The sequence below is a fragment of the Hemitrygon akajei genome, chromosome 18 (genome assembly GCF_048418815.1).
Source record: "Hemitrygon akajei chromosome 18, sHemAka1.3, whole genome shotgun sequence".
Lineage (NCBI taxonomy): Eukaryota > Metazoa > Chordata > Chondrichthyes > Myliobatiformes > Dasyatidae > Hemitrygon > Hemitrygon akajei.
In genome coordinates, this window is record NC_133141.1 from 41,261,331 (window position 1) to 41,276,659 (window position 15,329).

Below are 15,329 nucleotides of genomic sequence, written 5' to 3' on the forward strand. Positions count from 1 at the left end.
AAAACCTAATTCAGTTTCTCTCTGAATATTTCCAATAGTTTTTGTTTTTGTTTTAAAAAAAGTCCTCAATATGCAACACACACAAAATGCTGGAGGAAATCAGCAGGTCAGGCAGCATCTACGGAAGCGAATAAACAGTCGACATTTTGGCTCAGACCCTTCTTCAGGACTGAGCAGCGAGAGAATATGTAGATGGTCATTCAGGATACTGACAAATACAAGCTAATATTTCACATTGAAAATCTTATAGCTCGGGGAAGGTTGATGCCCCATGCTGTCTGTTGTGCTCAAGGAGAGGAACCTTGGAGCACATCTTGAGCTGCTGCCTGAAAACTCTTGGAGACGGCCGATACCACAGGAGACATGACCAGGTATAGAAGACCCTCGTGGAGGCAATCTTCTTAAGGATCAATAACAGTGAACAAGCTCAAGCCTGCAATCAAGCCATCGCCTTGTGAGAGATAGAGAGCAACCAGAAGCAAGAGTAAAGCCACCCACAGAGATTCTGGCACCTGCTCCTGACTGACCTAGGGAAACAACTGAAGTTCCCACAGCACTTTGTCAAGACCACCGTCAGACCAGACATCCTCATGGTCTCAGAGGCAGCAAAATACATCATCCTGCTGGAGCTGACAGTGCCATGGGAGAAGCTCTGGAGGTGCTGCCAGATGCGAGGAACTGGACAGTCTGTTGGAGGCCGGGATGGAAGGCAAAGAACATGCCTGTTGAAGTGGGCTGCCATGCCTTCACTAGACAATCTCTTCACAGAGCCCTCAGCGCATTGGCATCGCTGGTACAAGGAGGCAGAGAGCCATCAGAAACATCACAGAGGCAGCAGAGAAAGCCTCAAGATGGCTCTGGATGAAGAGAAGATGTGTCCCAAAGCATTGTGAGAAGTATTTTTCAATAAATAGTGGTGTTGAAAGAAATTAATAGGCCAATCAAATCCATAACAACTCTCAGTGGAGTGATGCTAATTTTGTGTTCCACCTCACCTTAGTTCCCAGTAATTTATTCTCTGATTTATACCCAGCAATTCCTTTTGCCATTAACTTACACTAAGTGGTAATTTACAAAAGTCAATTAGCCTCCATCATTGGGATGTGGGAAGAAACTGGATCAGCCACAGAGATAATGTGCAAACTTCACAAAACAGCACCTAGGTCGGGATTAAACGTGAGTTACCATGACTCCCATCTGCTGGGGTACTGAATGTCCTTCATCGTCCCTGGACTATCAGCAGTAATGGAGTCTCCAGCCTTCACAGATCACACAGGAAATACCCAGTCTCTACAGCCTTGCACTGAGAACCTTCAACACTCATCCCAAGTTCCAGCAGTTTTAGCTGAAACACCCTTTTTCCCTACCACCAGCTCCTTGCAAAAGACCTCTCAAATCTTGCTTCCTTAGCCTCATCATTAATCATCTGCCAAAACCCTTACTGTGTTTGACCCACAGCTTACAGACACTGATTAGCCTAATGTAATAAAGCTTTTTGTAAGATTGCACCTATAAAAAAACTTCACCTAATCACAAGACCAGTGTAGGTGATGATGATCATCTTAGTTCACCAACTCGTAAAAACACAAACATCATCCACACAGTCAACAAATGATGCAAGGGTTCTCATCTACAACTCTTTACCTGGGTCTCATTAGTTATTCTCCACCATTGGTACAATAGTGTCGCATTACAGCTTTGGCGACTCGGGTTCAATTTCCGCCACTGTCTGTAAGGAGTTTGGAAGTTCTCCTCTGACAGCGTGGGTTTCCTCTGGGTGTTCTGGTTTCCTCCCACATTCCAAAGATGCACAGGTTAGTGTTGGTAAGTTGTGAGCATGCTTGGTTGGCGCCTGAAGTTTGGTCGCATGGGTGTAACAGTGCAGCGCAGGCCCATTGGGCCAGAATTTTTAAAAAATATAAAATCTGCAGGTGCCTGATTGGTACTCTCGCCGTTGTGTCAGATTCTTCCCTGTTTCAAGTCTTACTGCAGGGATTTATGCACAGACAATGGTCTACATTAATAGCATAATGCTAGACTGTCTGTAACAGGGCCTTTTGGACAAATAATAAAACCAAAGACCTCTCTGTCCCTTCTGGAGAATTTAAGTGATCATATGGCTTGGGAAAACTCAAATGATTTCTGAACAGTCCACGGATACTACCTCACTATTTCTCTTTTGCACTATTAATTGACTTTGGGTGTGACTTAGAGGAATTTTTAATGTCTTGAACTGTACTGCTGCCACTAAACAACAAATTTCACATCATACTGTATGTCAGTGGTAATACAGCTGATTTTAACTCTTAAAAAAAGATACACCTTAATAGCAACAAGTAAAATCTGCCATGTGAATTACAGAGAACAAGAAGCATAAATGGTTTTCTTCTTCTTCCCCCACCCCTGTCTCTCTGCAAACCAGGGTCAGTGATTTACACAGTTCAAGGCAAAACCAGGGACCACTGCAGAGCTAAAACCCTGTGCCAGCTTCTAAATAGTGGCCACTATTTCTTGAGTTACAATTGTACTTCATTTTATCTCCTTTATTTCTTAATCTCGGCTATGGCCATTTGATCCCTGGAGCCCGAGGTCAAATACGAAAACCAAAAACTTGACTGCGGACAGTGAGTGAATAAAATGGGGAAAAAATGCAAGCAGTGCCCCTCAAATCTGCTCAGCTTCCTTGTGCATGAAAACTCCTTTTTGTCACCTCTGAAGCTGTAATTCATAGAGGGGGTAGAGTAGGCATTTGCTGCTGAAGTCAACAATTATGTAGATGTTGGTATTATGTAGATGTTATTATTTTATAGTTACTTTATATATTATAAAATATATACAACATTAATATATAATGTACCCTGTGTATGCAATGTACATTACTATATACAATATAATGTACATATGTGCGTGTGTGTGTGTATGTATATACAGTGAAACCCCGTTATAATGCGATTGTTTGGATCCATAAAATGTCATCGCGAAAAAAGCGGTGTCGCGCTAAATCAGGGTTCAAGAAAATCAGCGTTCACACTGATCCAATGTTGATCTAACATCCTAAAACACCCCTATTTTCAGGGTTACGGACGATCTTGGCGTTATTATTATGGATCCTTCATCAGGACTAACGGAAAAAAGAGATAGTAAGAGATTTGGAAAGTGGCAGAGGGAGGGAGAGATCTGAAATGATAGGAGAAGACAGGAGGGGGAGGGATGAAGCCAAGAGCTGGGAAGTTGATTGGCAAAAGGGATACAAGGCTGGAGAAAGGGGAGTATGGATTGATATGAACATGGATGGACATGGAGTCCAACGACTCATCGTGTTGTATCCAAATTCGCGTTAAATCGGGGCATATAAAATTGGGGTTTCACCGTGTATATATATATTAAAATGTGTTTTATAGTAATTCTTTTTTTGTTCCAATCCATGCCTGGTGGCACATTGGGCAGCAATTGACACTTCTTTAGCATTTATCTGTTATTTACGAGGTCGAGTTGCCAGCTCGATGCTCAACCCAGCACGGATGGAAAGTGTGCAATTGGCCAGACAGATTCGAACCCGGGACCAGTTGCCTCGAAGTACGGAATGGATGCCACTACACCACCGGCTGGCTTTTATGGTAATGCATATTATATAAGTTATACACAATCAATGGTGACGTGCGTGTGTGTGTGGGTGTGTATGCACGCACGCACACATGCTTGCACACGCGTGCGGGTCTGCACATCAATATGCTAAGTCTGCAGCTGAGCCTGCCCTCCAACTATCTTAGCCCTACTGAACTAAGTCCTGTCTATTGATGTAAAAGGGAATGTTGCAAAAAATAGTGTGAGAAAATAAAGTGTACATAAACAGCCTGATGTTAGGTAATGAGACACTACCATATTTTGACTTGCTCAACACTCCATCATGCTACATTGTGTGTACAAAAACAATATTACTGAGGATACAAATAATGATGACGGACCTTACAAAAGAGCATGTGGAATCAACACCATCAAATTCAAATGAAAAAGAACTGACAGAAGTATAATTGCATTACTGCTCACCCATGCAGTTTGAAACTATTAGTCTTGGTGTAACCAACTACACTGAGTAGGTGAGTAGGTTGAGACCTCAGCTCCAACATGGGGCTGCTTATGCTGCAGATTCCCTTAAATAGAGGGTGGAGGTGTACCCACAACCTGAAATATTCACTTCTACATAACCCATAGGGACAGCGCAGTCGTGTAGCATTTAGCATAACTCTATGGCAGCACCATCTATCTAAGTTCAACTCAAGGAGTTTGTACGTTCTCTCTGTGACTGCGCGGATTTCCTCCGGGTGCTCTGGTTCCCTCCTAAAGTCCAAAGACGTGCAGGTTGAAAGTCACAATTGTCATTTGGGGGTAAGTGGGCGGCGCTGGCTCATTGGGCCAGAAGAGCCTGTTTACTGTGCTATATCTCTAAATAAAATAAAACATAGTCGATTTTGAAAAGCTTTAGTTATGAATTAAATGCTTGCATCCTTTTCAGATTTGTGAGTCCCTGATAGCTTTTAGAAGGGATTTTATTATTGAGTATTGTTAGGATATGCAGTGTCCTACAGGTGCATAACTATTTCAAAAAAGCTAGTTTGCATTAAAGAGAGAGAGCGATCTGAGCCTATGACTCCTCCATGAGATGGACTCAATGGACCAGGTAACCTCTTTGCACACTATATTAGTGCATTTTTGAGGACCAAGTTGTCAGATCATTGCCAGACAAAAGCCAAAGGAGAAAACATTAAGAGACTATTAGATAGGCACATGGATGACAGAAAAATGGAGGTGGTGTTAGATTGATCTTAGGGTAGGTTATATGGGCCAAAGGGCCTGTACTGTGCTGTAATGTTCTATGTTCTAAAACTTTCCCCATGGAGGGGTTATCAGCTACACTGCCCTCACCATCCCCAAAAAATCACCAAGCAACCTTTCAGGGGACAGGATAAGCAGTAGTCTGGCAGCTGGTAATCTCTTTACTCTCAAGGGGCTAGGAATGTCCCTGCAAGGGGTAGCAAATAAAGCAAGATGGTCACTAGATAAATAAAATTGCCAAGGCTATAACATCTGTAGTCTCTTTGATGTTGCTGCTTACCAGACATCCCATCCTGCAAAAACTCATTTAAGGGAGGTAGCACCCTCCCCCCCCCCACCCCCCGTCGACCTCCAAGGGTGTATGTAATACTTTGTTTAGTGATTTTGTCTAATCTGTAAACCAAGTTGGGGATATGCAGAAAATGTGACAGTAAAATATGTACTTATATTATCATGGAGTCACTTTTTTATTCTATTACAACTTTAAGCAAGTCTACAGGGAGTTTGGCCTCATCACGTAGGACATCAATAGAGTAGCTCCTTAGCAGCTAGCCAGCTAGTTTAAATAACATTGGCTATGCTAATGAACGAATGACACCTGTTAAACTCCCCTCAACATGTTTTTTACATTTTAACCCACCATGGGCATTAGAAAAGTCACTGTTGCAAACAGTGCAGCGAGCAACACTGACATTATTTTTGAGGTTGATTTTAAAGCCCGCCCACAGGGAAAACTGATAGGTCTACTTAACACGAAGAGAGACCAATCAGGATGCTCGCTCTCACTTCCTCTCTCCCTCTCAAAAAAATCGATTTCCGGGATATTGTATATAATTTGCAGGAGTCAGGAAGCCGCTATCAGTATGTGGGAGACTCCCGGAACTTCCGGGAGAGGTGAGATGTCTGTGCTTACCAAGGCAAATAACACTGACTGATTGAGGCCTCTGTCAGTTAGGGTCAACCATGGATGTTGCAGCCTGGCTGTCTAGATATGCAAGCCTGGGCAGTACAACATAGAGAGCAAGCTGTCACCCATGTAGCAAGCTCCCCCTCTCCACGCATCTGATGAACACAAAGGAACAGTTTTTATTGTTCTTTTTTAATCAAGAAAGCATAGTACAAAGGAAGTTTGTGCAGTACATAACAAATATACAACTTGATGAAAGAGATGCACCTATGCTACAATTATCCTTTGGTTGCCTCCCTGCCCTGACCCACCCCTCCCAATTCCCATTTCCAAGCCATCATAAGGTTAAACAGCAGTTTATAACTTTGCTTTGAATAAAACAAAAAGTTTGGTTACAGATGAGTAAGTTCTTACAGAGCATCCATTATAGTAAAAGCTCAATCTAATAGCAAGTCTCACTTCTCTAACTAGTACTGGGAAGAACCTCTGAAATCATATTGTTATCTAAAATCGTTTTACATCTTTTCAAGATTTTTCTCATCATTGCACACTGGAATATGTAAATTCATTTCTATGATGTCTGAAGTATAAACTAGTTGGAAGGTGTCATTGAGAATTAAAAGTTTATTATGCTCATTCAGATATCTAGAATGTTGTCTTTACAATATTCAATGTAGTTGAAGTCCTGGATCTGGCAGGGAACACTTTTCCATTTCTTGAAGGGTTTTCTCTCATTTGGCAGCTCCACCACAAAGTTCTTGATGCATAAACTGGGAATGGGCACTTTCTTGTAGATCATCTGCATTCCCCAGTTCTGTGTGGAGAGATACATTAGAGGGATAATTAAATGCTATTTCAAAACTGATTTTTGGAGACAACACTAGTAGTGTGATCACTTGAGTTGAGCATGATGTTCTCCCAGAGAGTTATTGCCTCAATGGAGAATGCCTGTGCATTACTTTGTCTAACGTAGGGAGGCTGAGGAAATGGGCAGTCATCACATGGTCCTTGACAGATTGGGGTCAGGGTCCAGTGATGTGGCATGCAAGGTGACTGGGGACCCTTCCCTGCTGTAACCATCTTCTGCCTTCACTGTGGTTGTGATGTGTCATCATCTTCTGCCAACTCCACCGCTGATGTCTGCGTTGGATTGCACTTTGTCTGGAACCTCCCCCTTGACCTTACCGCCATGGGTGACCCTACCAGGAGCTAAGCTCCAGACAGCATCGCTCTCGGGATCTCAGGAACTCACAAGCCTCTCCACCACAACAGGATGATAACCACAGTTAGCACCAACAATCTAGATTTCAAGGAAGAAGACAGTTCACATTGCTAATGCAGTCTGCATCCTATCTGACTTGGAGATGGAATCACGTACACAGCTGTGAATCAAGGCAGAGATTAGGCAATTCCATCAGCTTAACTTGTCAATTGGAGATTGCTTCTGATGGACATATCATTAACGCAGAAAGTGGGATTTAAATAAGGCAAAAGCTGTATGAATGCAGTGGTAGGTGAGTCACAACACTCAGTTGTACTAATCCACACAGAATAACAAAACCCATATTTATCCCCAGATAGTCTAGGTTGGTTTGTGATAAATAACTTTAATAGAACTCAGTACATTGTGGTTCACAGTGTCTCCAAAGTACTCTTGTTAAATTTACAAAAGGTCTTCAGTTATAGATTGCATATCTCACTTTTTCCAGTTGCATACATATTTTTGGATATTAATGAGGCTCAAAATGAGTTTTGCCAAAGCAGTTGTCTGCTTCATTTCCCATGTTGCAACTGGTCACCATGGGGCTCACTGGATCAAACATACCTGGCCACATTTCACACACACAACTGTGCCACCTGGTTCCCAGTCTTCAAATTTCCTTGGAAGGTTAATTTTTCCATGGACTTTGTAGCAAATCCTGGAAAAACAAAATAGGAGTCAAAAGCGAGTAGAACATTTATATTTAGCTGGGGCCACAGATTATGGCTCATCCTTGTGTTAATGTTCCATTTTCAGCCTTTTAAAAAAAACCTTCCAAAATCTTGAAACCAAAAGCAAAAAGTAGATACCAAAAATCTGAAATTTTAAAAAATGTTGGAATTAATCATAGCAATAATCTACTATAGGAGGACACACAAAATGCTGCAGGAACTCAGCAGGTCAGGCAGCATCTGTGGAAGGGAATAAACAGTCAATGTTTCAGGCTGAGACTCTTCATCAGGACAGCACCGATCTACCAGAGGAACTCAGTGGGTTAAGCAGCATCTGTGGAAGAAGAGAAATTGCTGATATTTTGTGTCAAAATTGTCTTGATGCAGACAGCATTTACAATCTGGAATTCAATGCCTTTATGAGCAATGGAAACAAACTCAGTGCCTTAACAATGAAATTGCAGCAGCATTTATTGGAGAATAACCTGTACAGTTATGGGGATTAGAGCAGGGGAATGGGCTTGTTCGTCACAGAGCTGGCCTGGCCTTGTACTGCATTTGTGCCATAACTGTAATTTTGAACACTTACCGGAAGTTTGGATTCACATTAACATGATGCATGCCCTCAATGATTCGGAGGTCACTGGCAGAACACACTGCCTTATTGCAGTTCCGACAGCAAAACCTCACATGTTCAGGAAGATTTTCCATCCTCATGGAATCTTGTTTCAGATCTTTCACCTTCTGGTTTATTATGCCTTCCAACTGCAGCTCTTGAATCTAAAACAGAGAAATCATTTTGGGTTTAAGCAGTTCCTTGTTTTCTATGAAAGCAGTTTAACAGCTCTTTCAGAGTTTGAAAGCACCAGCAAGAGCATGGACTTAGCGAGGATGACAACACAGAGGTGAGTGAAGCTGAACTGTGGTATTTTTTCATTAGCTTTCTATGTTAGAGGTACATCAAAAAAATAAGCACATAGTGACACACTTTGTTTTGTGTCAATGATCAACACAATCCGAAGATTGCTCTGGAGCAGCCCACAAGGATTAGCATGCTTCTGGCATCAACGTAGCATGCCCACAACTTACTAATCCTAACTGTACATTTTGGACGGTGGGAGGAAACTGGAGCACCCAGAGGAAACCCATGCAGTCACAGGGAAAACGTGCAAACTCCTTACAGACACTGGCAGGATTTGAACTCGATTGACCCACCTGTCTGTCTCCAATTCCTGAATCTCACCCTATCCCAAGCCAGGAACCCGGCTCCTGACTCTGGCTACTCACCCAGCTCACATTACCAATGCTGACTACAGCCTCGAACCCTGCCTGTGTTTCCAAGCTCAGCTCCAGCCACATGCCCTCATGCATTCCCGACTCCAGACCATATGTGGCTCATGGTCCCAGCTCTCCAGTGACACACCGGGTCCCCATTCCTGGCCCAGGCCTTTATTTACAGATCACCATCCATTTATGATCACTCAGCTCCGCAAACCAGTTCAGATGAAGCCTCTATAGGCTACAATAGTTTGAGTGATCAGTTCACACTGTGGATCACAAACTGTCCGAGTTGTTCAAGATAACTAGCTTTCTTTTTCTCTTTCTCACAGTAACAGACCCTTTCAGCTCAGTAGCTCCATGCCGCCCAATTACACCTATGTGAGCAATTAACCTACCAATTAACCCATATGTCCTTGGAATGTAGGAGGAAACCAGAGCACCCAGAGGCAGCCCACACAGTCCAAACTCTTTACAGACAGTGGCGGAATTGAACTCAGGTCACTGGTGCTCTAATAGCGTTACACCACCGTGCCACCCAAGTTTCCAAACAACTTCACTTACTTTACAGTCCCAAAAGGCTCTGTACACATTCATTCGATCCCTGCTCAAATGGGAGCCTATCATTTCTCTTTGGGAAATGTTTCGAGATACCATGAACTTATGTACCGGTAATTGTTTTGGCAACTCTGTTGCGCTTAAGGTCACCCTGACACAAGAAAGACATCATTAAGTGCAGACGAGTTTTATAAGGATGTTGCTAGGTCCTGAGGCACTCACTTATGGACAGATGATCAGGCTGGGATCAGCAGGAGAATGAAGGGTCATCTTAAAGAGGTGTATAAAATCATGAGGGGGCATGGGTGAATGTATTCAATCCTTTTCCCAGAGTTGTGGAATCGAGAACTGGAGGACATGGGTTTAGGATGAGACGGGAAAGATTTAATAAGAACCTGAAGGGCAAATTTTTCACCTAGTGGGTAGCCAGTATGTGGAATGAGCTACCAAAGGAAGTGGTTAAGGCAGGTACACTTACTTTTAAAAGGCACTTGGACACGTATGTAGATAGGAAAGATTTAGATATGGGCCAAATGCAGGCATATGGGACTCACTTAGATGGAAATCTTGTTCAGCATAGACCAATATGGCCAAAGGGCCTAATTCTATGTTCTATGATTCTAATCATGACTAGATTTTATGGTTGTGTACAGAATAGATTTACACACAGGGGTCAAAAGTTGCAGATGAACAGTCTCCCCAAGTTATGTTGCATTTGCAAAATAAAGCAAATCTCATGTCAAATAATTACCTTTATTTGGTAGACTTGTTCAGACATACGTTGCACATTCTCTATTGCTTGTTTCATTAGATCCTCACGGAATTCATTTACAAATTCCCGTCGCATCTCTTTCCCTCCTTTTTCAGCAACAACTGCATAAACACTGCTTTCAGCCCGTGCTCTTCCTCGGGCCTTGGAAAAGGAGATAAAAGCCAGACCATTATACAGTAGCAAAGCACAGTGAGTTGTTCAAGATGATTACCTTTTGAAACGATGGAGATGAATTGTTTATGTATTATTTGCAAACACCTACATTGCACCTGTAATCTAAGAAGAGCTGTGATCAGGCAAGTTGGATGAAACCCTAACAAGGAGATAATAGGATAGGTGACTGTAAATTTGGTTTGAGGATTAAGTATTAAGGAAGGCCATAAAGAAGGGAGGAAAGGCAGGCATAAGAGCTGGAAGGGAAAGGTTGGTGAATACAATAGTGAGGATATATAAGAGGCCAGAAGCAGAAGACGAGAGAGTTTGGAGAATATATAAAATAGAAAGATAGGCCATCAGAGACAATCTTACTTTTGAACCTAGTCTACTTTCTCTTACTCCCCAAATCAAATCTGTACATTCCGGGTGAAATGAGAAATCCCATTTCCTTCGAAGTGTTTCAACTATATACCATCCATAACACTAGGTGGTGGTGTAGTCCACATGGTAATGCTGCCTCGGTCTCTTCAGCAAGCTTTCAATGCGCTCTCTGCTAATGTTGGTGATTACTTCCCAACATTACTTTAAGAACTTCAATCATGACCCCATTCATATTCTTTCCAGTAAATATATATTTTAAATCAAGCCCTTTTTTCATTAGTTAGTCATCCCAACCAGCACTTGAGATGGTTGAACCCAATCTATTCCCCACTTGGACACCTCTTAGGTAGCACCTCCTCCACATAACTTCAAGGACTCTAAATGAAAGTTCTGAAAAAAATACCTTTACCTGAAATTAACTGTTTCTCTTCCCGCAGACATGGCCTGACCTGTTACGTCAGAATTTTTTGTTTATATTTTAATTTCTGGGACTGGTTCTTATCACCCAACAGCATCAAAGAGGAATTCTCCAAAGTGTTAACCCGTTATTGGCTTGTGGTATGTTCCTTAGAAGTCTGCCTTTGATAGAAAAAAATTAGTCTTCACTTCACCCATAATATAGTGTGTACTGTGGGCTCCTTACTCCTAGTGAACAAGAAGATGGACTCTGAATAGAGGGAATTAGTTTACCTGAACCATGGAAATCTCATTAGTGATAAGTCCATAGCGGATGACGATGTTGCATGCTTTTATGTCGAGGCCTTCTTCTGCCACACTGGTAGCAACAAGGAGGTTGATTTCGCCTGTTCGGAACTTCTGAATAACTTCCTGTTGCTCTTGCTGAAAATCACGGTCACACACAAAAAAATTAATGTTCCATGCACAGATCACTCAAATGGGATCTTAATGCTTACTCCTATTTCTTCTGTGGATTGTAACAAGGTCAAAACAAGTCACGGGTGATAAGATTAGTATGGAAAGATACCCACAGGGTCAGTGTGGATGAGTTGGGCCAAATGGTCTGTTACTATGCTGTATGATTCTATGCTTAAATGTCAGACTTTTAGAATCTGACATCAAATGATGCTGGTGAAATCTGTTGACCTTGCACATTTCCCACCAATAAAATAAAATATCTTTTGGTTGGGCGTATGTCATCCTTTCCTGTAACATTTGCCAACACATGTATCAAGGAAACTAAAAACTGCAGATGCTGGAAATCTGAAATAAAGCAGGAAATGCGGGAAAAGCTCAGCAACTCGGGCAGCATTTGTAGAAGGAGAAACAGTCAACATTTAGACTCTGCAACTCAGCTCAGATGTTTCGCTTTCCAAAGATGCTACCTGACTTGATGAGATTTTCCAGCATTTTCTGAATTTGTCTATGGGAACTGTCTATGTAAACTTTCAATGTTGAAATTACAACTTCTGGCCAAGAGTGGCATTGCAGGGTTGATTTTGCATCTTCCAGTTATATGATTGCAATGCAGTGAATTCCTTTCTTAGTTTTCAGAGTCGTTTTATTTTGTTGGATATTGAACTATAAATAATTATTTATTTAGCTGCTTTAAAAATGTTGTCAATTCCATCTGAGGATTCACTGCTATACCACATCTTGTGCTTTCTGTAAAGTAGCTTAACAATACACAAGATTCCCACAGAACAGTTCATTACTTCAAACGTGGCAGCTCCAATCAAGATTAAGTGAAATATTTACTTCAAATAAACTATTGCTATAGATAAACATACTAATAAAAGAGTATCAGTTGGGCAAACGGCTCCTGAAGCCTTCCATTGATGCTACCTACCTGATAATTTCCTCCAGAATTTTGTGTGTTGAACCCCTGAAGCCTGGTAAAATGGTGGCATGCACGATCACAGCAGCTTCTCTGGGGTCAACCAAAGGCATTATTGTCCTTTTTAAATGTATTTCTTTATGATCGCAAGACCCTGCTGGACATTAAGAACTGAAAGCACTGCAGTTCTACCCCATCAGTGAGTTGCTCTACGGCAGAGGAACTGAAGGAGCTGGACTTGGTGCAGATCGTACTGCAGCCTGCATCAGAGAGTTGGTGTGCGAAGGTGGTGTGCAGTCTAACAGCAAGTGATCGTCTTAGTCACTTTTCCTGTGATCGCAAGACCCTGCTGGACATTGTTAATGTGGAATGCTGCAAGACTGATTCACTCATTTATTGGCGGATGGCAGAGGAGCTGCGTGGCCCTGGTTGTCGCGAGGACTAGGCCTCAAGCTGCGGTGTAGCCTGTTTACAGCCACCCAGGAAAGAGGCATTTCGAGTCGGTGCACTCCAGTGGAGGTGGTGTGGCGTGACGTCCAAGCTGGACTCAGTGCTGCTCCCAGTGATCGCTCGGCAGAAGGCAACCTGTAACAGACCCCTGCAACATCCATGGACTCAGGGTCTCAGTCTATATATTTTTTGTGTGACTGCATTTTACTGATATCTTATACATGCTTACTATCATGCTATATGCCTGGCTTATGCGTGTGTGGCTGTTGGTACTGTGTGTTGCAAATTGGCCCCGGAGTAACACTATTCTGTTTGGCTGTATTCATGGTTGAATGACAATTCAACTTGAACTTGAACATCTAAAAAATAGTGTTTTTTTTCAGACTCAAATCCCATTTCCTGTCTATTTGCCATAACTGTTCATTCCCTTGCTTATCACCTCCACAAGGGGAAATATCTCTCCACATCCAAGATGTCAAGACTTAGGTCCTAATAGATTTTTGGTCAGGCGTCCTCTGACTCTTCTAGATTCCAGCAGATGCATGCCTAGCCAGTCCAGCCTTTTATCAAGAGACAACATTCATGCCCATTCCAGATTTTATTCTATTGAGCTTTCTCTGAAACTGCTTGTAACGCATTAAGATCCTTCCTTAAATAATGAAAGCAATTCCGTACTGATACTCCATATGTGATCTCACCAATGCCCCATGTACCTCCCTCCTTTTGCATTCAATTCCCCTAGCACTAAACAACAGCTAGCTTTCTTAACTTCTTGATATATCTGCACACTAGCCTCTTGCAAATTGTACAGTAGTTCATCCAGATCTCTCTGCAGTTGCCATTTCTTAAATCATTTAGGTAGTATGTTTTCTTATTGTTGCTGCCAAAATGAACAAGGTCACAATTTTCTCAATTTCCTCATTACCTCTACATAACTTTGCTACCTCCCTTTTTCTCGTCAGCAGATCTAGCATTTATACCTTTAGCATTTTGGAAGTAGCACAGTAACATAACGGTTAGTATAATGCTGTTACAGCTCCAGCTGTAAGATTCGGGTCCAATTCCCTCTGTTCCCTGTCAGGAGTTTATATGTTCTCTCCATGACTGTGTGGATTTTCTCTAGGTGCCCCTCCCACATTCCAAAGGGTTAGCGAGTTGTGAGCATGCTATGTTGGTGCCATAAGCGTGCTGCCAGTGCAATCCTTGCTAATTTGATTTGCTGCAAACTGTTTTGCTATATGTTTCGATGTACGTGTGATAGTAAAGCTATTCTTTAATCTTTAAATCTTGGTGTCTTCATCCAAGCTCATTTACTTAAATTGTAAAACAAATTAAGGTCACCTCACTGATCCCAGTGGCAGCCCACACTTGCCAATGAGAAAATGGTTTATTTATGCCACATAAGTAGCAAAGCTTCCACCTTGCCAATCGTTACTGCACCTCGTATGCCAGGAACTTCTATTTCCTTTCGAGCAAATGTCCTTGCTGCCTATTTTCCATGAAATCCTTACTTGCCCATTTTTCTATCACTGCCCATTGTTTGAAAAACTCTATAAAGAGTTGAATTTCTGGATCTGACAGAATGTGATTGCTTTGAAATGGACTATGAACTCTCCCATTCCTAATACAGAAATTGCCTTGAGCCCTCAACTTTCTCCATCTATTGACAACTCAGAGTGAACAGGAAAATCTAAATCTTAGTGTCTCTTAATGCTCTTGGTCAGGGTAAGCTGTAGTAGCGAATTCACAGTGAACCAAGTAAATACATGGCTGATGGCACTTGAGGTCAACCCTAGACTACCTCAATGATTTCGTTCTCCTTCTCCTACCGGTTCAGGAACAGTTATTACACATTAGGCTCTTGAACCAATGGAGAAACTTCACTCAACTTCAGTTGCCCCATCGCTGAATTGTTCCCACATCTATGACTCACTTTCAAGGACTCTTCATTTTATGTTCTCAAAATTTATTGCTTATTTATTTATTATTAATATTTCTTTTTTCTTTTGTATCTGCACAGTTTGTTGTCTTTTGCACACTGGTTGCTTGTTCACCCTGTTGGGTGCGGTCTTTCATTAATTCTATTATGATTCTCGTATTTACTGAGTATGCCCACAAGAAAATGAATCTCAGGATTGTATATGGTGACATATATGTACTGTACTGTGATAATAAATTTATTTTGAACTTTGAACCCTCAGTTGCTTTATATCATAATTTCAACTTATCCCTTATTAGCCTCTCTGGCACCAACCATTTTATTAACT

The 15,329-nt window shown here is 41.9% G+C and overlaps 1 protein-coding gene across 4 annotated transcripts in view; it reads right to left on the reverse strand.

Annotated features, from left to right (window-relative positions):
• Positions 1 to 6,012: 6,012 nt before the first annotated feature.
• dhx58 (DEXH (Asp-Glu-X-His) box polypeptide 58) overlaps positions 6,013 to 15,329 on the reverse strand; it is a 49,128-nt gene continuing 39,811 nt past the window's right edge. For 3 of the 4 annotated variants that reach the window (XM_073071475.1, XM_073071477.1, XM_073071476.1), the window contains exons 9-13: positions 11,508 to 11,657; positions 10,260 to 10,421; positions 8,262 to 8,452; positions 7,566 to 7,659; positions 6,013 to 6,554 (exon numbers count right to left, since the gene is read on the reverse strand). In XM_073071475.1, the coding sequence (XP_072927576.1) occupies positions 6,378 to 6,554; positions 7,566 to 7,659; positions 8,262 to 8,452; positions 10,260 to 10,421; positions 11,508 to 11,657 (774 nt within the window). In that variant the 3' untranslated portion in view covers positions 6,013 to 6,377. The remainder of the gene's footprint in view (positions 6,555 to 7,565; positions 7,660 to 8,261; positions 8,453 to 10,259; positions 10,422 to 11,507; positions 11,658 to 15,329) is intronic. The other variant, XM_073071474.1, reaches the window with a different exon arrangement.